The sequence below is a fragment of the Python bivittatus genome, unplaced genomic scaffold, assembly GCF_059951505.1.
Source record: "Python bivittatus isolate LINGU-HERP-01145 unplaced genomic scaffold, Pbiv_v1 ctg000020_np1212, whole genome shotgun sequence".
Taxonomy (NCBI): Eukaryota; Metazoa; Chordata; class Lepidosauria; order Squamata; family Pythonidae; genus Python; species Python bivittatus.
This window is the reverse complement of record NW_028277030.1, coordinates 108,766,642-108,788,941: the sequence shown is the minus strand read 5'-3', so window position 1 is coordinate 108,788,941 and position 22,300 is coordinate 108,766,642. Positions and strand designations below refer to the sequence as shown.

Sequence of the window (22,300 nt, the reverse complement as noted above, 5' to 3'; positions counted from 1 at the left end):
TGCATAACCTGATAATATTTTCAGAAACCAACTAAAGATATTTTGATTCTGGATGGTAAAATTATTATTATTGTTGGTTGCACAGTCAGACAGTTGTTTAGACTGGATTTGGCATTTTTATCCACCTATCAAGTCCTTCCCAAGGATGTGGGATAGGCAAGTGTTGTTATTATTATTAACAATTGTTTACTGTGTAGGCTTTATTTTATTTTATTATTTTCTTAGTCAAATTTGTACAACCGCTCATCTCACAGAAAAGCAACTCTGGGAGGCTTACAACAATTCAATAAAAACATATACATAAACCATCAGTACAAAAATATAAAAATCAATATTAAAGATAAATGTGATAAAAAACAAATATACACATCCTAGGCAAGAGAGAATAAGGATCACTAACTCAGCAATGGTGCCATTACACATGTCTCCAGTTCTCTGGGAGCCCCAGGCCTGGTGACATGACCAGGTCTTAAAGGACTTCCAGAAGGTCAAAGGGGATGGAGCTAATCTAATATCGGGGGGAAGAATGTTCCACAAGGGCTTGTACTCATCTTCAATTTACTAGGTAAATGTGAAATGTTAAAATTGATTTGAATTAAAATATATATATAATAAAATCCCCTCATAATGACTATGTATGATATTTCTCTTTTTGACAAATTTGTTACCTCTGGGTCAGTGGATGCCCCAAAGTTTAACCTGAAGTTAAAAAATCCAACCCCCCCCAAAAAATATTTAAAAACTTTTCTATCAAAGAAAAATTTCCAATCAAAAAGTGATTGTAGAGATCCATCAGATGTATTTATTCATTGCTCTCAAGCCTAGAGGTGGTCAATGGCTGGTTAGAACAAACAAAAACAGGAAAAGAATGGCCACTGAATTTGTCCTGAAGCAAGACTTCAGCCAATTCTGGAATCTCATTTAAGGTGAAATCGGTGTACTAATTTTCAGGGAAGTTAAATATATTTATTCCTACTCTGCTGCATACTGCCACCCCAGTTCTTGGAAGGAGACCACAGAACTCCTTCAAAATATATCAAGCTGTAATTCTTATTGTGACAGAAGGGGTGAAATTATTAAATAAATAGGGAATAATTATATTAATTGTTATACATTTAATTTAACTAGATTTAAACTAAATCAAAGTGGGTAGAGAGTGTCCTGGGCCTGCCTGCTTTTCAGAAGTCAATCCCAGCACACCATTTGAGAACCAAGTGCAACTCTTGGGCCAAAAAGGATGGGTTCCAACAGTAAATTTATCTTTCAGATAGAAGTCTTCACTTTTAAACATCAGTAAGCAAATACATCATTGCAGGTGATGGGAAAAGGAAGTAGAAGTACTCAGCAGCAATGAAGATGGTCAACTGTAGGCATATTATCTAAAAATTCTAGCACCAAACTAAACAAAATACTAGTCAAATGAAGAAAGTTCAGAGGTATTGATCTTTCTGAAACTACAGAGGAATTTTATGATTGTAATCTTGATAGTGCCCAGAATTCAAAATGTGACCTTGCAGATTTGGTTCCCCCTAAAGGGTGGTAATATCACCATATAATAAAAATCATAATCCTTAAACCAGGACCTTCTTAGCCTGTTTGATAATCCAGCCCTGCTAAACATGGACTCAACAACTACTTTCACCAAACCACCAGGATAATTGGAGAAACTTTTATCTAAAGCAGTGTTTTTCAAAGAAACTGCAAAATTACCTCCTTAGAAGCAGTTCAGAGGAAGTATTTTGCAGAGAAAGCTTCCAGTCTTCTTGCGTAAAAGATTCTACAGATTTCCATTCCAGCCAAGGTCAATTATTCTCCTGCTTTCTGTTTTCAACCTTTGTACATCAATTGGCTATAAACGAGTTGAAAGTTATATTTGATCGTTCACATTAGCCACAACAATTTTAGGATTGGATTGCCTCCTGACCACATACAAAGGACGGTGTATTTGAAGTCAGCACTCACAAATGGTATGCTCATACTTAAGAGATTAGTCTCTAACAGGGCATGCCCTTGAGTTTTCAAAGTATTAGCAGTGGGAATATGGAGTGAGGAAGAGAGTAGCTCCTGTCCAGAGGGAAAAAAACAAAGTATTTTGATAGATCTTACCTGTGCAGATACAGCAAGCAGAAATAACATTAAATTGTAAAGCTGGAGGCTAGAGGCATCTCCTGTGCTATTTATTCTTTGAAAGAAAGAATATTCTAATTCAAACAACTGTGGCCTCAATCTAATCAAAGTCACACATGGCCAAAACCCAACTGAAAGGAATGGGATGTAATCATGAAGGTGAAAAGAATATACAATTTTTAAAAATGTGACTTCTTCCAAAGAGCAACTTGGGACTTCTTCCTCTTTCCTCAATTTATATAATAATATGTTACGCTAAACTTTAACTCTTTAAACTATCCTTATCCATCTTGGCAACATCCAGAATTTGCAATCCACACAACCAACAATAATAACCTATCAATGTCTCCAGGTTCCCTTATATACTGGAACTATTTACAGTCTTCAAAGTTCTTCTGAAACCCAAATTTTCCAGAAAGCTTTGCATAGTATAGATACACTTATAAAACCAATTGTAACAACAACAACAACAATACCCCAAAACTTTGTTTGGGTCTGATGGGACTTCAGAACTAAAACATTGACAGATCCCAGATTATCTACTCCTAACCTATATAGTCTGGCATCTTATTTCTTCCGTGACCAATAACTTAGTTGCCAGCAAGATATGAAAGCAATACCCCAGTCCTGGGTTCCTTCCTGTTTTAACTTCAGCTGGATCTCAGCCTATTCTTTCTACTCTATTCAGAGCTTATTCTTACAAGTCAAGTCTCCTTTGAGTCAGGCTCAGTTCCTGGTTTTTTGGCAACAATATAGGCATTGTTTGCCAACATCACTTTCTGGTATGTTTTTTCAATTGCTCTACATCCTTCAAATGTTGTAGTGGTCTCTCACTAAAGTAACAACCAGATCTAACCTTGCTTAGCTTTTGGAGATCAGCCAAAGTCAGCTAGGTGCCACCACTGAATTGAGCATTCAGAGATAAGGTAAAAATTTAATATACAAGTATCAAACTATGCAAGCCCTCTTTGTAAATTACTGTGAACAGAGAAGAGGCAAAAATTTCACCTGGAACCAGCTCTCTGCCTTCAGTCTTCTCTACCCACTAAATCTTCTGCCTTCTGCTACCTCAGCAACCCCCCGCCCCCCACAACTTTCCCAAGATGAGTGTTCTTCCATTTGGGCTGGAAAAGATATAGCAGGAAGCACTGGAACATTTGCATCATCGAAATCCTCCTTTCAGAGACTTTCAACACCATGCATGAATTTCTATCTGTAACTGGAGCATCCGAAGAGTTTAACTGATGTTTGATCCAACTATCATACTGCTTTCCTTCATAGTTTTTAACATTAAGAATGTTCTTTTCTGATTCTTGGAGGAAGGCAGAAGATGACTGAGATAAAATCAATTATGTCAGAGTTTCTACAACAAATATCACATAGGTTTGTGATACAGAAAGGTCACTATTTTTTATATACAGTGTGGAGAATTCATGGGGCAGGCAATTCATTAATTTATGTACACATTTTATTTTAACATAAGCTAAAGGCGCTCTATCATTTTACCCAGACTTAGCATGCACATACATAGAAAATGACTTGTGTGAAATATTAATACGGCCATTTGGAGGTTTTATCGCTGATTCTCCCCTTCTAGCCTGCACGGTATGGTATCTAATTCAACACTGTTTGCCCTTCATTGCAGACTTGGTTCAGGAACAAAATCAGCAGCTGGTGCCTGTCATGTGGGGGATTATGCAAGCATTAAGACAACACAAAGGGCAACATTCAGAAATTTGGAGAAGGGGCAGAACAAGAAGCCCCTTGGATGAATTTAGCAATCTGGAACTTTTAACACAGTGAATGCTCACTTTTAATGAAATGTAAATACGGCTCCTTTGCTAAAGTTGACAACTTTACTTCAGTCCCTTTGGGCCTTTAGCAATGTTTATGCCTGTTCAAAAAATTAAAATGTACACTGGCAAGAACTGAGATGCTATTTCTCAAGTTAATTTTCCATGATGGGTTGATGATGTCCCCACCCCCAGTCCAACGGGAAATGTGCAAGTAGAAATACCTGAACAAAGCTACAGCTGTTCTCAAATCAAATAAAGTCAATTTCAAGGAAAATACTGATATAATGTAAGAATCAATACATTGTCCTCTAACTCCATTCAACAGTCAGCTGCGCAAACATATTCATCTTGTATTTGCATAGCTAAAAAATGAGAACTTTCAAATTAGCATTCTTAAGGTAAAACTGTAGCACCTACCATAACTGCAGCACAAAGCTAGCTGATGAAATCTTTCCTGCCCTAAATCCTGTATTTTCCCATAATAAGCATAAAATAGAAGCAAAGATTCAGTTTAGATAGTGAACCAAAATGTGGTACAAGATAATGCTAAATAACAATAACTATCCTGCTTCAGTCAAAACAAATTACGTTTGCCCAAGTAAGAAAGAAGCCACAGTATTTCACTCTCAACAAGCCACTGCCTTTTGTATCACTATTCAGAATACATGTTAACCTATAAAGCTACAGTAAGAGCTTAGGAATAAAATAGCACTGTTTCACCATTTCAATTTTGAATGCATGTTTTAAGAACACTTTCCAAACTATAATCCATATCAAATGAAAAATAATTAAATATTCATCACAATAAAATGAATGCAGGATCTTGATAGAGAATCCTTGTAAATATGTCACCAGCACACAACTGAGTTCTGTGGGGAACTGGAAGGCATAAACATTCCTCAGGTGCCAGCATGAAAATAAAGGTAACCCTGATCCTTTAACTAAAAAGCAACAACCAACAGATAACTGATAATGCTGCACATGAGGGTAAATGCCTAACCTGTATCATCCTGTTCAATGATGGCGGGGGCATGTCCTATATTAATAGACCTCACCTGAGGGCTAGTATGCAATTCAGAGCATGCCCTTACCAAAACACAGCATATCTTCCACTCCAAGTGCTTGGAGTGAAATTTTAAAAATTCCTTGTGACTGGCTGAGAATTGTGGGAATTGCAGTCCCAATTCACGTACAGAAGACTAGAGAAAATTGGCCTGAGATGTGTTTTAAGTTTTCCAATCATTCCCATTGTATTTAATTCCTTTGCTTTAAAGCAACACTTCATCCAATTGCTCCTCAACTTCCTTGCTAAAAAATATAACCTTGCGTTTTTAAGAAATGGGCTTTACATAGTGTTACCTTGTCTTGCCACACCAAAAGCATTCAGGGTGCTTAATTCTTCTGCTAGAATCATTTGACTCTTGTGGCCTTCACCACATAATCGTCTTTCATTTTATTCTTCTCTCTTCCTGCGCTCTCCAGCCCAAATACAAGGTCCTATGTTGTTTCAACATATTTCAGCATTACGTTGGCAAAGGCACTAACTCTCAACAACACCGATCAGTCTCTCAAATTCCAGTTAAGAGGGGAGGCCTGGTTGGCATCAACTGATCACCAATGGTGAAGATCTAACACTTAATCACGTCTGGGACTAACAAGAATTTTGGCAAGTCTTGCACTGGAGAGAGGAAGAAGTACACAGCACACACCAATCATTTCCCATACTTAAGAAACTGGCAAATATATTTATGGTGCCGTGCAGAAAAATGATTTCATACTTTTTCCTACCAGTTCTCATTCAATATGATGAAAGAGAATTTGTTTTGGAATGTTTCTTTCCAAGAAGAAGAAGAATTCTCAGCAGTAGAGTACAGTGTTCTTGCACTTATTTAATTACAAGGTAGCTGCTGTATTCAACTGTTAATAATCTCTCTAGTAGTCTGCAGACACCCTGGCTTCCCACATTTCAATTGAATCAAAGGAAACTTTTCAGGAAGGAACTCCCCCAGTATAGAAAAGGATTGAGACAACATTTTGTTGGAGATGTAGTAAGAATAATGCATCTTTAAAACAGGTTTTTACAATGTCCTATGTTTACTAAGTTGTGGGAAAAAGTAGTGGACTATAAAGGTGACTGTGAGGCAAAAGCTAAATTTTTCAGAGGATAATATTCTCTTGAATTACATACCTAGTACATGGAATCTGACAACTGGACAACATAAATAGATTCTCCGTGCCCTTACTATGGCCAAAAGACTGATATTGCAACATTGGAATGAGAAATGTATGGCCCCATTCACTCAGTGGATTGAAGACCTGATTACACTTGCCACCTATGAGCGGATTGCCTATAGACATAGACTTTGTATGGACTAGTATAATGAAATATGGAACTCATTTATACAAAATAAGCATGGTAGCTATATCAGTGGATTAGAAATAAATATATTTATACTTGCATAATATTTGCATTAAATAAGCATATATAGAATTGAAACTGTTTGTTAGAACGACACATTATCCTGTTTTTCTTTTTTACTTTTTTTAAAGCACTGTGTTTTTTTCTTTGACAATGTATTTCTATCATGATTATCTTTGTGTTTTGTTTTGTTTTGTTTTTCTTTTTCTGTTAATATTTTAAAAGCAATAAAAATAACATTTTAAAAAAGGAAGGAACTCTCCCAAGGGGTTTATTCAAGCTGGAAAGACTGGGCATCCAGAAAGACTGTAGAGCAGTGTTTCTCAACCTTGAGCACTTTAAGATGTGTGGACTTCAACTCCCAGAATTCCACACATCTTAAAGTGCCTAAGGTTGAGAAACACTGCTGTAGAGTGATGGGAAGCTCCGTAACATCAGCATTAGCATTGCTAATTATCAAGTCAGCTCAAAGGTACCAACCAGAGAAAACTGAAGAAAATCTGAAGCAATTTGAGAATACAGTAGAAAAACAGAAGCATCTTTTGCCAAGGAAGAAAACTGTGAAGAAATTGCAAAGCAGGTTTCAACACAGCATTATTCTCTTATGACTGAGTTCCAATGAAATAGCATTTGGTTTTTAAACTAGTGCGGTCTTGAAAGTTTGTGTGTTCTCTGTCTCAGTCAACTACCTGATGTTCAGTAACATCAGATGTAGTCAGCTGCAGCACTTTAGAGTTGATAATTCTCAGAAAATTGTTGAGAAAGCAAGTTCTGTTAGAATAAATATGCTGTCATTTTACAAATACCACACCATAAGCAGTTCTCTATACAGAACTGTACAAAGAAAACATGATATTCTAAGAAAACCACTAGAGAAACTATTTTTTCCTTTTGTTTCAAAAAATCACATGATGCACAGTTGGTTCCTAAAAATGAAAGGGGAGGAGCTCTCATACTAAACCACACTGCCAAATAGAATAACAACACTATTCCATGAAATCAAACTAAAATTACAGCTAGTTAGTTGGGGTATTCTCAACCACCATATTTCTTCTGTTTCTATGTAGGGTTGTGTTACTTATCAGTCAAATCTCAAACAAGGAGATTTGTACTGAAGTTAAAGATTTCTTAGTTAACTGTTAATTGATATGAAGTAATGGGTACACTATACCTCTGAATTATCAGAACCAAGGATTGCAATCAATGTTATATTTATTTATTCACTGGATTTAGATTCCACCTGTCCTCCAGTGCCACACCCCTAGTATTCTTTTCTCCAATTTTATTACAAGAGTAATATTCCAGAAGATAGACTGGGCTGAGAGATAGTGGCCCAGTTTCCACAACAATCCATCCAGCCACTAGTATAGACACATCCCTTGTCAGTGGCACTCTCAGTCCAAAAACACCATATGGGGAAGGCAGAATCCCTCACCACCTTCTATAGGAAGTGCTATGAATTCCATGAGCCCTCGGCTTAGGTGCTGAAGCCACTGTTTGGGACATGCATTCTTCTCTGCCAGGGCTTAGCAATCAATTCTTCTTTAAAGCAACTAGAGCACCAAAATGGATCACATGACTAGATGTAGGTGTAACCCTATAACATAACATTGAATGGAGTTAGTTTAATTGTGCGTGACTAAGTTTCTGAGGGGTTAAATTTAATCCTTGGGTCAGTTAATCCCTTTCTGATATTCCCAGAACACACTGTCCCTCATTGATCCAAGTAAGCATGTGGAAACAGAGCCAGTGACTGGCCCAAAGTCATCCAGTGAGCATCCATGGCTGAATCTGGACATTAAATTCCTAGTCAAAGGTTCCAACTACTATATCACACTGTTGGTTTATTTGCAAATATCAACATAAAGGAACAACTTAATACAGTATAAGGACATATGTAATTATTAGTTAGCCATTAACAATTTGATGTGTTGAAACTCACAATCCATAATTCATAGTCAGCATAGCACATGGAGAACATTTGAGTACATCTGCATTCCAATCATCTGCCCTAGATCATTTCTGTCAAATTATGCTAGAGGTAGGTTAATGTTCAAGATTGATTACTTCTGCTTTTTGGAGGGACTATGAGTTATTCAACAGAATTGCAGAATCGCTGCTATAGGTCAATACTTCAGTTACCAAGCTGCAAAATGGCGGCTGAAGCATCTGAAAGAAACCATACTAGCAGTTGGGGCTTAAGAGATTTTATTTATTAATAGGGGTCAAGCTCTACTTGAAGTAATATAAAAGTCCTAAATCTAATATAATGCAATATAAGAGCATTATACCAAAGACCTGTCTCAATCTTCATGGTACATTTCTCAGAACAATGGCCATAAAAGCTACAGTTCTGGAAGATCCAACACATCTGGAGCTCATCAGGTTGAGGAGAGCTAGTTTATGTCATCCAGCATTCTGTTCCCACAGTGGCCAACCAGAAGCTTATACACTACAGTACCACAGTACATTCTGTACTAAGAGACAGAAATAGGAGAGACAGAATATGAACATCTGACATTCTTATAGTAAAGATAGGGTAGACCAGTGTTTCTCAACCTTGGCAACTTTAAGATGTGTGGACTTCAACTCCCAGAATTCCTCAGTTTGCTGGCTGGGTAATTCTGGGAATTGAAATCCACACATCTTAAAAGTTGCCAAGGCTGAGAAACACTGGGGTAGACATATGCTAAAATAACTAACTAGAGTTTTTATCTGTACATTCCAGTATAATACATTTTAACAGGAAGGCATTCTGGCCCTTCTATGTGGGCTTAAGTATATTTCTATATACTTAAAAAACCAACAACAAAATGCACCAGACATGTAGAAGAGGGAAAATATACTTGATCGAGGTCACCAGGCAGAGCTGTAAATTAAGCCTGTAACTTAATCGGGGGGTGGGGGGAGAGACAGGGAGGAGGCCAGTAGAGGGTCTCTGATCAGTTTCTCCTCTGTGTGACACTAAACCACTGAAATGGCAACAGCACAGTCTGCATGACAGGCAGCACCAAACATGGAGAACATGGCACTGGACTAGGAGGGAGGGAGTGGAGACAAACTTGGATGGGGCAGTTAGCAACCACTGTTTACAAACATAAACCAGGAAGATCAGATGGGCCAGCCATAAATTATGACTGGATTGCAGTCAAGAAAGAGCCTCACTCAACATAAAAAGCAGAGCAGCTCCGTAGCCCAACTTCAGTTTTAGTTCAATATCTAAAAACAAAAATGGCATCACACGCAGGGCATTAAGAGCTACTGAAGCACGATGGAAAAAATTCCATCTGACAAGTGAAATTGAATAACAAACACCTCTCCAACCACACTGCAAGCACAGAGGCTGAAGCAGAGCCCTTTGATGATATGCATCCACAGTCCAAATCCTACTTCCAAACAAGGACTTCTCTGGCTGCGGTTTTTTCAAATAGTGATTTTTTTTAAAAAGGGGAACATCTTGCAGAGAAATTAGGATCGTTCTTCTTCCTGTTCATGATTTTCTGCCATTATTAAATTTCAGAAAGGATAGTGCAGTAATTAATCCTTTGATTCAACCCGCATTTGTTTTAACTGGTAAAAGGAGAGGGGGAAAATAATCTCTTTGCTAAAGCATCTTTAGATCACGCTACTCAGTGTTTCTGCTAACTTTAAACTCCCAGCTTCAGAACACAGACGGAGCAGTGTTTTGCTGGGTGATGATGTGAAATGCTTTCACTCCAGATCAGGGGTTGGGCAGCTTCAGAGGGGCCCCACTTTTTGCTTTTCCATGGGCCCTTACTTCTAAAGATTTGGACTCCTCAGAAGATCTCTCAGACTTCATACACGTACATATCCCCATCCTGTAATCACAATTACACTCAACTCCAATCTTCTAAAACTCAGGACTGAATGTATAGAACATTGTGTGTTAAAAAGTATTATACATTTCCTTTTACTATCCCTGGCTGTCAAAATTGTTCAAGAAGGAGGAACCATGAGTTGGGATGGAGTGACTATTACCTTTGCCTCAGCAGGTGGCAGCACCTGGCTGATCTTGCCAGAAGCTAAGCAGGATAGGGGCTAGTTATTACTTGGACAGGACACCACCAGGGAATACCAGAATTGTAGGGTAGACTGAAAAATTGAGTAACTTCCCAAAAGGCAACAATAAACCACTTGTATACTATTGCCAAAAAAATGGAAGTAGAGACCCATGAAATCACCAAGAGTTGAGTTTGAATCACAGGAGATTTTAAAAAATTATTATCTTTAATTGGAGCCGTCAAAATTCTGCTCTAATAGTTCTCTGTAAATTAAAAGAACAGATCAGCAGTGAGGTTTTTATGCTCCATATAAAATTAAATATAGTAAACTTTAAGTTAATGAGGCTTTTTTGTAATTATGACTAACACAGTGATGAATCCACAGGTTCTATTTGCTGGTCAGGGAAAAATTATTTTCCATATTCCTTTTTTCGTATTGTGAAACTCAAAGTGGAAATGGTTTTAAAAGTTTGTATATGCAGAAACCAGTGTTAAAGTTCCATAGGCTTTGCTCTCTTCTGCAAATCCCCCCAAATTAAATCCTGAATAAGGCCAAATGCCATTCTCTGGATTATAACCTCTCTCTACAGATCAGGTTCCCCATCCTAGTGTTTTCTGGCTGCTTTGGATCCAAATCCCCAAAATCCCTAGTCAGTGTGTCTGAGAACTATGGGAGTTATAATGTCTGGATGGCATCAGGTGATGGAAAATAGCTGTGGACATGCTGCCTTCAGATACACAGTGGCAAAGTATGAGTCCTGTTCCTTTCTCACCCTTCCAGAGGCATCTGGGAGGCGGCATGTCAATATGGTGGTCATCTTTGCAAGAGCAAAGGGCTTCAATCATGTGGTTGTGGCCATCTTGACTATTCTGCAGCGTCCCATAGCCCCTTTCCCAATCAATGCTTCCAATCTTGTATAAAAAAGGACCAACTTAACAATATGTACAACCCTTGCCATAGCAATTTTGAGATGAATTAAGGTTGAAGAGGAGTGAAAGACTAGCTAACTTCCTTCTGATGGAGATAAGAGAGTCCATCCTAATTTGAAATTAAGTCACAGTAAAAGCCATTTTTAATTCCACTATGCACAAAGACTTTTATAGTCAGTGGATACCTCCCACTTCAGAAGTTAGGCTAGCAAATAGTTCCTGTGCACAACAATTTTCTGGGACAGAAAATGGAGTTGGATCTGTTTGTATGTTTTGCAATAGAAAAGCTATGTTTCTTAACATCAAATTGAATTTTCCTAGCTAAAAATTCCTGAAGCTTACCAGGAATGGTTTTGTATTTTTTTTCCCTTTTTTAAGTTGAGTTCGCTTCCAAAACAGAAAAAAATTCCTAGGCACAGATGTTATTTTAAAGGTCCCAAACACACTTGGAAATATAGTAACATTTGGCATCAGAAGAAGGTATTACAAGAACACTATGGTGTTTTCTTTGCATTTCATCTACAAAATGATGTTTCGCTGACACCAGTGGCAACCTTAGAATACAATTGTTTGTAAAATAACAGCCAAAATTCTCAAAGGTATCACAGCTGTATGAATTTTGACAAAAGGGATGCTCTATTTACAAAGAAGCACGAGCATAACCTCCCACTGGCCAAGGCGCATGGGGCTCAGCCAACAGGGTGTTTTCCTGAAGGCCTTCAAAATCTGACCAGAAGAATCTCCACCTCCTGGAACAAATTCTGAGGATGCAAAGAGTGAAGAGAGACTCGTTCACTGCCTTATTGATAGAATTAAATGCATATGACCAATATGCCGCCTTTCTTGGTAGAGGTATAATAAGAGTCTGGCAATTTAAAAAAACTGAAAAAATCAACCTTATACATTCCTGCATGAATTATGCTGCTTTGTATTCCTCCATACAATAGACTCATATGAAAAATCCCCAAGGTCTTTTTGCAGAGTATCCCATCTTTGGATCTTACTTGTGGTACCTAAAAAAGTTGGCTACCATTGGATTACAACTGCTTTACTAAACAGAATCCCAACAACAACATTTGTCAGAAGATTTATCAGAGCCCTAGCAGACAGTATTGATAATCTTGGGGTCAGAGGCAAAGGAACTGAACCTAGCTTTGTTGTCATTAGAAAAAGAATAGCAGTACAATCCTAAATACCTACTTACAAATCATCTCCCCTGCAGTCAATGGGACTTACTACCTGATGAAATATGTACCGTATTTATCAGCGTATAACACACTTTTTTTCCTTAACATTTGGGGCTGAAATCCTAGCTGCGTGTTATACGCCGCTACTCAAGCAGCAGGGCCTTCATTTGAGCCAGGGCGGTAACTGGGGCAGCTCTGCAGAGCAGGAGGTGAGTGGCGGGCGAGCGAGCAAAAACTGGTGCCCCCCATCGCTCACGCGAGGGCCTGAGCTCTGCAGAGCAGGAAGGGAGTGGCGGGTGGGCAAGCTCAGGCGCTCGCACGAGCGATGGGGAGCGCTGGTTTTCTTCATTCAAAGAGGTGCTTTTTCTTTCCTATTACGTACTTACCTTATAGTGGTATAAATATTAATAAGCAAAACATTCAGAGCTCCCTTTATTTTGCTTCCAAGTCATTTATTTTAAATTTAAGTTTTTTTACTCAGACCTCCTTAAAATTAAAGTGCGTGTTATACACCGATAAATACAGTAATTGCTACTGAAGAAGTCTTGCTTATTCAAGTTCTGATACAAGTCATTTATTGCCATCAATAGCTTTCTCCAACCTTCCAGGATGATAATTCCCCCTACCCCCTACCTGCAGTTTCTCATGGAAATCACATTCCTACAGAGTTTGCAATCTCAATTCCCCAAAGTTATACCACACATACTAAAGGTACACTTTCTGTATTTAAAAAAAAAAACTGCCTTTCAGTCAAAAGGACAGTTTACCATGAAGTTCAATTGCAAAGTTCTCACAGCTGCATATCTACACATATTTCTTTTTAGTAGACTTTTTTAAACCAGCCAGACAACTTTTCTCCACTTTATCTTTGTTGTTCTCTTGAAAATATTCTAAAATGAGTAGAACTTTTGACTAAACCTTTGCATTTTTAGAGCATGCCATTCCTCATCAGTGAATTATGAAGCTCACTTCAGTTATCATTCTAAAAATTATACCTGAAATTCTGTTTTACCAAGTCTAAGCTTTTTACCCATTCCAGATTTCAAGTAACAGTTCCCTATTTAAGGTTAAAAAGGTTACTTCTCCTTTTTAAATTAATAAAGAACATAGTTTGTTCTCTTTCTTTTGGCCTTTGGAAGATGCACCTTAATGCAAAAAGCAACTTTAATCTTCTGCCTTAAAGCTCTTTAAGCTATTTGAAAGTTTACTGCTATCCAGTTTGTTAAAAATGCTGAATTTCAAAATTCTGATAGTCTTGTTTGGGGATTGCATTCAAACTAAGTTGCTCATGAAAAGTGCAATTGGAATCAATGAGATTATTAGTTATAGTGATTAACTTAAGTCCCATTAATGTTAGAGGAACTTCATTATAACTGATGTAGTCTGAATGCAACCTGTGAAACAACTTGCCTCATTAAAAGCAGTATACATCAAATGAATACATTTACAGTAACCATGACAGTATATTCTAATAAGCTGCAATTCATCTATTTCATTTCAGGGCTGCTCAGCTTAGTCCTATCTAGTCCAAATCTGCCTATAAGAGGTCATTTCACCATCACCCACCATTTCTTCCTATGTGCTTTGAAGACTCTATGCACGCCCCTGCCAAGAAAACCACTTAGTATGGAAGCCCAAGAGACAGGCCTTTTCAAGTACTTATTTCTCTTAAGTTCAGCCTCTTCAAATCAGATTTCAGAATATGAATGATGCGTGTATTTTGCAAAGGTTTTCTTTTTAAGAACATTTCTCCTCATCTATCACTTTGTGTGTTATAAATATTGTGAATAAATTACTGGAGCAACCAGGCCTTTCAGATTCTTAGATGGCTCCTTCTCACGGTCCTTTCTAGGGGCAATACCACACAACTTTGATAATATTGTTTGTTATGGATTTATGTTTTGTTGTTTTATTTTTGCCTACAAACTACTCTGATTATCATTGTTATTATGTCCTTGTCATAAAGTGAAATACTCCAGTATTCTACACTGAAAGCCTTAGCATTATAACAACATAAGATACCACCTTATAAAAACAAGCAATAGAACAACAAGACTTTTTTCAATTATGCTTTTAGGTAATAAGCATGGTAGTAACTAATCACCAGATATTTTGCATCACAAAATGACTGAGTAAATAACCAGCAAGCCTGTGTGTGTGTGTGTGTGTGTAAATATAAATATATACACACATACATACCCATATATATATGGTGCATGCAGTTGGGGGATGAGAGTATATGAGGCACACTTTTTATTGGGCTGATCACACTTCAGACCTCAAATAAGTGCAGCATCTCTCTTCTATTCATTAAAATAGCCCCTTTTTTCAGGCTTCTGCCCAAATTTGAAAAAAAGTGCCAGTGTTTTAAGAAATCAACTGATCAATGTGACTCTTAAAGCAGCAGCATTTTTGGGGGGGGGGGATGTGCAGGTTCACATAGAAGCCTGAAAAAGTTGGGCTACTTTAATGAACAGTGGAGATCTGCTGCACTTATTGGAGGTCTAAAGTATTTATTTCAAATCGTTTCTGAAGCATGTACACACCACTATACTGTAAGGGAGTTTATAGTATGTATTTTGAATGCCAGGCCATTCGAGTCAATCTAATGTTTTAATAAAGTACTTTAAAGTTTTTTTTTTTTTAATAATTCTTTTAGATCACTAAGATGCTATGAGTCCTTCAGAAAGGGGGGCAGGGGGGAAATTACCCCAGAAGGAAGTATGAACTTCCTCCTTCCTCCCTGCCATGTGGAGCACTGTTCCTCTCCCTAGCAACTGGGAGCTCCAGAAATGATTGAAACAGCCTGTGCTTTGAGATCTTTAGATGGAATCCTGCTCATGGTCCTTTCTATTAATAGTGCCACAAAAAAACTATTATTAAATAATAGTTTCATATGGGTTTGTGTTTTGTTTTTTCCCTTCCCAGGAAACACAGAAGCTCCAGAAAGTATCTGGATTGCTGTGATCTCCTCTGAACATCACAAGTAAGAATCAGTATATGTGTGTAGGAATGGGTAACCCAGTCAAGTTTAACTTGGTTCAGATCTTCTTTGCCCAGCTTAAATCAGTTCCAGGGGAGAACAAAAGCAGAACAGCATTATAAATACCTTTGAGAACCAGGGGTTCCTTGCCTTCCCTCTTGAGAGACTCCAGCACTATGTGCAATGGCTGTGAAGGCATTACTCTGCTCGGCTCATTAGTATTTTCATCATAAACAACTATTTCTTTGGAAAAGATTCTTTTAAAGGAGTCCTTGCCTTCTCTGCAAGAGATCAAGTCCAAGACAGTGATCTTGCCCTGCTGAAGCCTTCTCCTACTAATCTTATCAGAGCAATTGATATGAACAGCCCCTTGGATGTGGCTTTTGTTGTACTCCATGAAAGGCCGGCAATCAATGATGACTGGGCCTTGGTGGCTTTTGTTGCATTTGGTCATCTTTTTTGCCAGGTCATTGGGATGGATGACTTTGATGCTTGCCAGTTGCTTTGTTGGACCTGAGATTGGGCTCCCCACTCCACCTGATGGACTCAGAGGGCTAGAGTTCTCATTGTTGTTGACCATTTGGGTTGCTGGGCAAGTAGTCAAGGTTCCTACGCTGGCAGAGATGCTGCTGGTGCCTGCTTGGGTTTGGGCCTGATTATCCTTGTCGTATGTTGCCACAGTGCAGCAACTGGCACTGCTGCATCCACAACTCAAGGAGCGGGCAGAGCCGTTGGATGAGGGCATATACGTCAGATTAGCAGCCTTGATGGACACAACAGCCGTGCTGAGAAGACTCACAGGGCTCTCACTGGCAGAGGAAGCAGGTTCAAGGTAGCTGGAATCTAAGCAAAGACTGAGATCCTGAGGTCTTACAGGCCTGGAGAGTGCCACTACAACCCTGTCGTCTAGTGGAGAAGGAGGCATGAGGAGGCTGAGAATGGGAAGTCAAAGGAACTCAAGCTCTCTCTGTTAAAAACAAAAGAAGAGGAGGAGAAAAAATAAGTTATCTGTGATGGACAAGCTTTCATTCTCATACCTGTGTGGGATTCTCCCTTAACACTGATAATTCCAAGAGCTGTTTGGCATAAAAGCAAAGAAAACCATTAGTGGCAGCTGTCATTTAGCAAAGAAGCATTGGAAAACTAAAGCTGTGTTACTTTTTCACTTATTTAGAAGCACGAGTGTAAATGAATCAGAAAATCCTTCAACCCAACCTCTATGGAACTGCAGAACTGACAAACTGCAATCCTTTGCAAACTAAGACTTTATGTATGCCACATTCATGTGGGCACAAGGGTGGCATTTGCTACAGTATAACCCCTTTATCTCACATTTAAACTTTAAGGGTAATGTTATGAATGCATATGCTTGAGAGTAAATAGTAAGTACCGGACACCAGTGGAGTCACTGAACAAGTTTTCTGCTTGGAAATGATCTAGCCCCAATAGCTTCTTGGCTTCTCTTTTATTAGAAAAAGTTGAAAAATCATGAACTTTTTTTTTTTGCTTCAAATTTATCATGATCTGTTATTTTAATTGGATAATCTACACAATTACACTAAACAGCAGAGAAATAGAGGTTGGGCAAGCAGATTAACCTAACAATCTTACTTTAGTAGACAACCTACCACAGTGTCTGTGGAGCAGGTAGCATCACACAACTCCTACAAGGAAGCATCGCTAACCCTGTTCTAAAAGGGAAGAAAGATTATAGAAAAGTTCCTGATCTACTCCCAGGCTTTCTCCTACATAATCCATAAATGAAATAGTCAAACGTTACTAATGTGAAGATAACCCCTTAAGAAAGCAAGGAAAATAAATCTGATGGGGGAAGAAAATGTTGCAACTTTTCTTTAACAAGACATTTTCAACATTGCCAAGGAAGGAGGAAGAATGCATCAATACACTGTCTGGTAATGAAAACAAACCTTGAAAAGAAAGGGGAAATGTTAAAAAATGGGAGGGTGTCATGTATCTCTAGTAGAACTACTATTCTGGAACTGTTCTTTATTCAGATGTTAACACAATCATTTAATGACAACTCTGGAACATCCAAACCTCAAGGTACCCAAACTCTTCTCATTACTGCTGGACACATGATTACATAGCTTGAGATTATTTCTCTTAATAAAAAAATTAAACCTCCCTATTACCTTGGAAGATCATATCTTATATTAGCTTTACAGCACTGCTGAGTGACCAGTTACACTGGCACTTGGCCCAGTCTAATTGAAAGGGGTCAAAAATGACACTGCTTTTAAAAAAAGGTTATTGCATCATCTTCCGAGTCTCTGAAACTTGGAAACTTAACCATAGTTATGGATAACCAATTCCCATTTAAGTCATAAGAACTTAAGTTCAGAGTAGGATCAGACTACAGCAAACAAAAGTAAGGGCAATTGTGTTCATCTCCTCCAAAGGAGCTGTGCCTTAATTTAGAACAAAAAGCAAAAATGGTTTTTAACCCCATTTAAGGAGGCAGGTTTTTAAAAAGGAAAAGTAATTCTTCTCTATTCCTTTCCTGTAGTCAGCTGGCTTCTCTTCTAAAATCATAGCGTCTCTTCACCACCTCCACAGCCCTTATCCTAAGATAACAGTCAGGCAAAATAAGTAATGCTCTTCTCTCTACCAAGGGGATTTGCAGGATGAATTTAAATCGCTGCTGCAAAAGAGGACAGAATAAGCTGTCATCTAGTGGAAAGAAGCAGCCCAATAATGCCAGGCAGAGTCAAGAAACGTGAAATATAGAAAAGTAGCGTTTTAACCCCTCTCCCTCTCGTTTGTGAAGCACAAATCTTGGTGCGTGTGAGCGCGTGCACCTCGGGCTCTCTGAGAAATAAGAAGGGAGCGAAGGCGGGGAGGGGGAGAGGGGGGACACCCAGAGAGACAAACAGTACTTTCTAAAACCAGAACCAGGAGCATGCTGTGACTTTTATAACCGAGTCAGGCGTGGAACGTGAGAGGATTTTATTTAAAACATCTACAGAGCATATTGGGAGGACGTATAGGTAAGATAGTCCTGCTTCTTCCCGACGGCAAGGCTATTCGGGAAGATCTGCATCTCTGCAGCAGAGGCAATTTATATTTTTTCCGGCCAAGCCATTAAGTCAGTGCCGCGACTGAAGAAGATCGCAGCCGACAATACACACAACGACCCCTCCTCGGGCTCGCCCAGTTCCACAGCTCCCAGGAAAGGGAGGACGTTCTCCCGGGGGACGTTCGAGGGCTGCCGAAGCCGAGCGCCTCTTACGCACCCCGATCCCCACCCCCCTAGATACTGCAGCAATCCCACACGAGAGCGGCTTTCTCGCGTCCGATTCATTCGGTGGACATCCGCTAGAGAGAAACGCACAAACGGTGACAGGAGGGACGTCGTGTGGGGGGTGGGGGTTAGGGAAAGGGGCAGCGCTCTCATTTTTCTCGACCCAACTCTCTCTCCTTAAAAAAGAAAAAAACTCTTTTCGAAGCTCTTGTGTTGTCTACATAAACACCCAGGCACGGCCTCTCTCCCGTATGAAAGAAAGTCACCCACTTACTTCATAAATGAATGGATGTCCTCCAGCACCTGGCGCTCGGCTGCGGTGATCGATTTACACATCAAGCCCCATTCACTTGGCTTCATTGATCTCCAGCTGCAACATACTTACTTTCTCTTTTGCTACCCAGTAAATGTAAGGTTCGAAAGGGGCCGAGGCAGTAGAAGAGATAGACGGGGCCTTCATCCAATAAGCGTTCTCTCCCGGAAGCTTGTTTTCCGCCCCTCGCGGAGATGCCAACGATTGGTAGCGAATGAGTAAGTGGGCGGAGCTTGTGGCTGGCCCCTCGTCTCTTAAGGGATGGTTTGGTCGCAGTCGCTTCGGGCTTTCTGTGTTATAACCTGCGGAGCGAGTGATGTCATTGAAAGCCAATCAAAAGCTCCAGTGGGCCAGCCTCAGCCGGAGAGGAGCAGTAGCAGCTGCTCGCTATTTACATGTAAACTTAACCAGAAGGACGCGGTTAACCCTTCCCTGCGCAGAATTGTCAATCGCGCCCTTTAACTACTTTTCCTCAGAGTGGCTTAGCTGGCTGATTCTCCCCGCTCCTTCTTTTCTTTTACACTTCTTTATTCGCGAGGTTCGCCACTACTTTCTCGTGTCCACTATTCTCCCCTTAAGATCCACTCCCCCCCCCTTTGAATGAATGAATGAATGAATGAATGAATGAATGAATGAATGAATGAATGAATGAATGAATGAATCGGTGAATGAATCTCGCAGCCACTCAGTTCTTCTTACCCGAGGCACAACACTCTGGAGCCCCTCGCTGAATGACTGTTAGCTTCTCATGTGGAGCAGCCCTGCAGGAACAAAGAAACAGCAATCGGTTTGTCCAACTCTTATCTTTATCTGCCGCTGCTTGGAGGACAAGAGGACCGGGAAGACCAGGGTCCTCTCTGAGTCCCATAATTCGATTATGCATCGTGATTTCCACAGAGGAGGATGCAATGAGGTTTTGAGGCAGAGCAAGGGAAGAAAGGGAGCTGGTCAAAGAGTAAACAACCACGCCGTAGTTGACGAGATCTAAATAAAGAACTGAAAATAAGAATGCATCTTGCAGTTTTGAGAAATGGCCAAATAACACTTCCTGTTCTCAGATTTCACCAGGCCTATGATCACTACTAGAATTACACAGGGGAGGGCCAGACCCCTCCATCTGGTGCTTTTAGCTTTTCAGTCATGGGTATAATCTGTCTAATTTTGAGAGAGCAAAGAGGTGGGGTTCGTAGATTTCAATATTCCTGCCTTATTTGGGCTCTATTAAACAGCCTTGAACTGGGGAAACATTCAAAGCTAGCCCTCTGTAGATGGCCTCCTTGTGAATGTCATATAATACAGCATAGGGCAGCCATGTCTAGCCTCACTTCTTTCAGCTGTGTTGGGACAACGTCTGTTATTCCCAAAAAGCACCGTCACCGGGCTATCAGGTTGTGAACCTGAGGAGTTCTAGCCATTAGGAAACATTAGTATAAAGATATGGGTCACGTCCAACATAGCACACTTACCCATATTTGTGCCCCATCCTGGAAGACTGTATTTCAGATCACCTGGTGATATATTTTTCTATTTGTTGTATAAAGCCCTACATGGCTTGGCTCCTACTTACTTGCAGGTTCATCTCCTCTGACTGGATTCTAGTCATTCTTTGTGATCATCCCAAGGTGGGATATTTAAGTGGGACTCAGAGGCACACCTTCTCAGGGGTAGCCCCAACACTGGAGCAAAATCTACTGTCTGAGGCTCATTTGGCTGCCATCCTGCAGGCATTTTATAAGTCTGTTAAAATAATCCTGTTTTGACAGGTTTGTGGGTACTAGTAGATGTGTTGGGCTGTTGTTTTAATTGTTGTTATGATTATATTTTATTTTGGTTATAGATTTTGTTATGAGGTTATGGATTTTATAGTGGGTGGAGGGCTTTTTATGATTGCTTGTATTTTATTTGCTTATTTTGGTAAATTGTCTTGCGTCTATGTAATTGGGCATTATAGAAGGAGAATTTCCACTTTCAAATATCAGTCTGTTATCTCGTAGCTATATTTGACTTCATTACGTTTACATTTAATACAGATTACTTTATAATAAATAAACAGTTAAAATCCTCATGTCCTACTTCATTAATGTTTTTTTCTCTTATATTACAGTCAGCCTTAAAATTTGATGGCCACTGTTGGAAGACTCTGGACTCCACAGCTAAGGCTTTCAGGGGTCAAAGTGAGCTTGATGCTTGTGATACTGACCTCTGAGACACCCACTGACAGAATTTGACTCCATATATTTGCCTAATTTCTCTTTTAAATGCAGACTTAATCTATAATCATAATTGATGGCTGCCAACCATGAATTAATTCTGTGCTGTTCAGAGAAGTCCTTCCTTTAGTCTATCCTTAATCTTCTCCCAATTTAACTGGGTGACCCTGAGCTCAAGTGCGATGAAAGAAGACATTTTTATCACGAGGCTATTTTCTCTACAGCATGAATCCTTTTATAAATCTCTGTGCTTTCCATCTTTAACTGGCTTATTTTTTTTCCTAAATCAAAAATTTCTCAGAACATTAGCCTTTCTTTGCAGCAAATATGCTTTGACCTTATGACCATTTGATTGCAATAATTCAGCACGTGAAATGATGAACTGCAAAGTGGTGGCAGTGTGAAAAGAGAAAGAAAGGAGGGAGACGTGGAACACAGACTAAGGCCCCATCTTGGCTCAGGGGGAAGAAGAGCACCTGTCAGGTGAGTCATCCATTTCCACCACACTAGCCTTGCTGAGCTCCTTGGATCATGCTGTATCCTGACAGAAATGCAGGAGGGATGACATGGATGAAGAACAGGATGACTTGCTGCAGGAGGCATTTAGTGAGTTTCCTATCCCAAAGATCATATGAAGCAGCAGCCCATGGAGACAGGCAAGATGATTAGTCCTGGTCAAAATCCATGACAGATGCGTACTTCACCAGTGGAGAGTTAGAGGTGGCCCTGCATTTTGTGGAGGAAGAAGAACATGGAAGATGGGCAGGCCACACAACACCCTTTTTTTCGCATTTACAATACTACAATCACCTAAGCCTTGGCTAAAGAGAAGAACAGGTAAGAGGAGACAGAGATTAATGCTGGAACTGTTGTCCAGGGTGAATACTCCTGCCAGATGCCTTTAGATGCTGAAGATATTGGTGAAGGGGGAGAGCAGAATCATTCACTTATTCACAGAGGTCTACATAGTCCCATTTAGCCATGATGGGAGAGAACCATGTTAGTCTATGGTAAGCAAAAATCAGGAGTCAGAAGCACCTTTTCAATGTGA

The 22,300-nt window shown here is 39.6% G+C and overlaps 1 protein-coding gene across 1 annotated transcript in view; it reads right to left on the bottom strand.

The window, feature by feature from the left end:
• The window catches only part of DUSP10 (dual specificity phosphatase 10), a 34,733-nt gene extending 15,450 nt beyond the window's left edge, over positions 1 to 19,283 (bottom strand). Inside the window, exons 1-2 of the mRNA XM_007431691.4 lie at positions 19,001 to 19,283; positions 15,591 to 16,431 (exon numbers count right to left, since the gene is read on the bottom strand). Coding sequence (XP_007431753.1) covers positions 15,591 to 16,389 — 799 coding nt within the window. The 5' untranslated portion in view covers positions 16,390 to 16,431; positions 19,001 to 19,283. The remainder of the gene's footprint in view (positions 1 to 15,590; positions 16,432 to 19,000) is intronic.
• Positions 19,284 to 22,300: the final 3,017 nt, after the last annotated feature.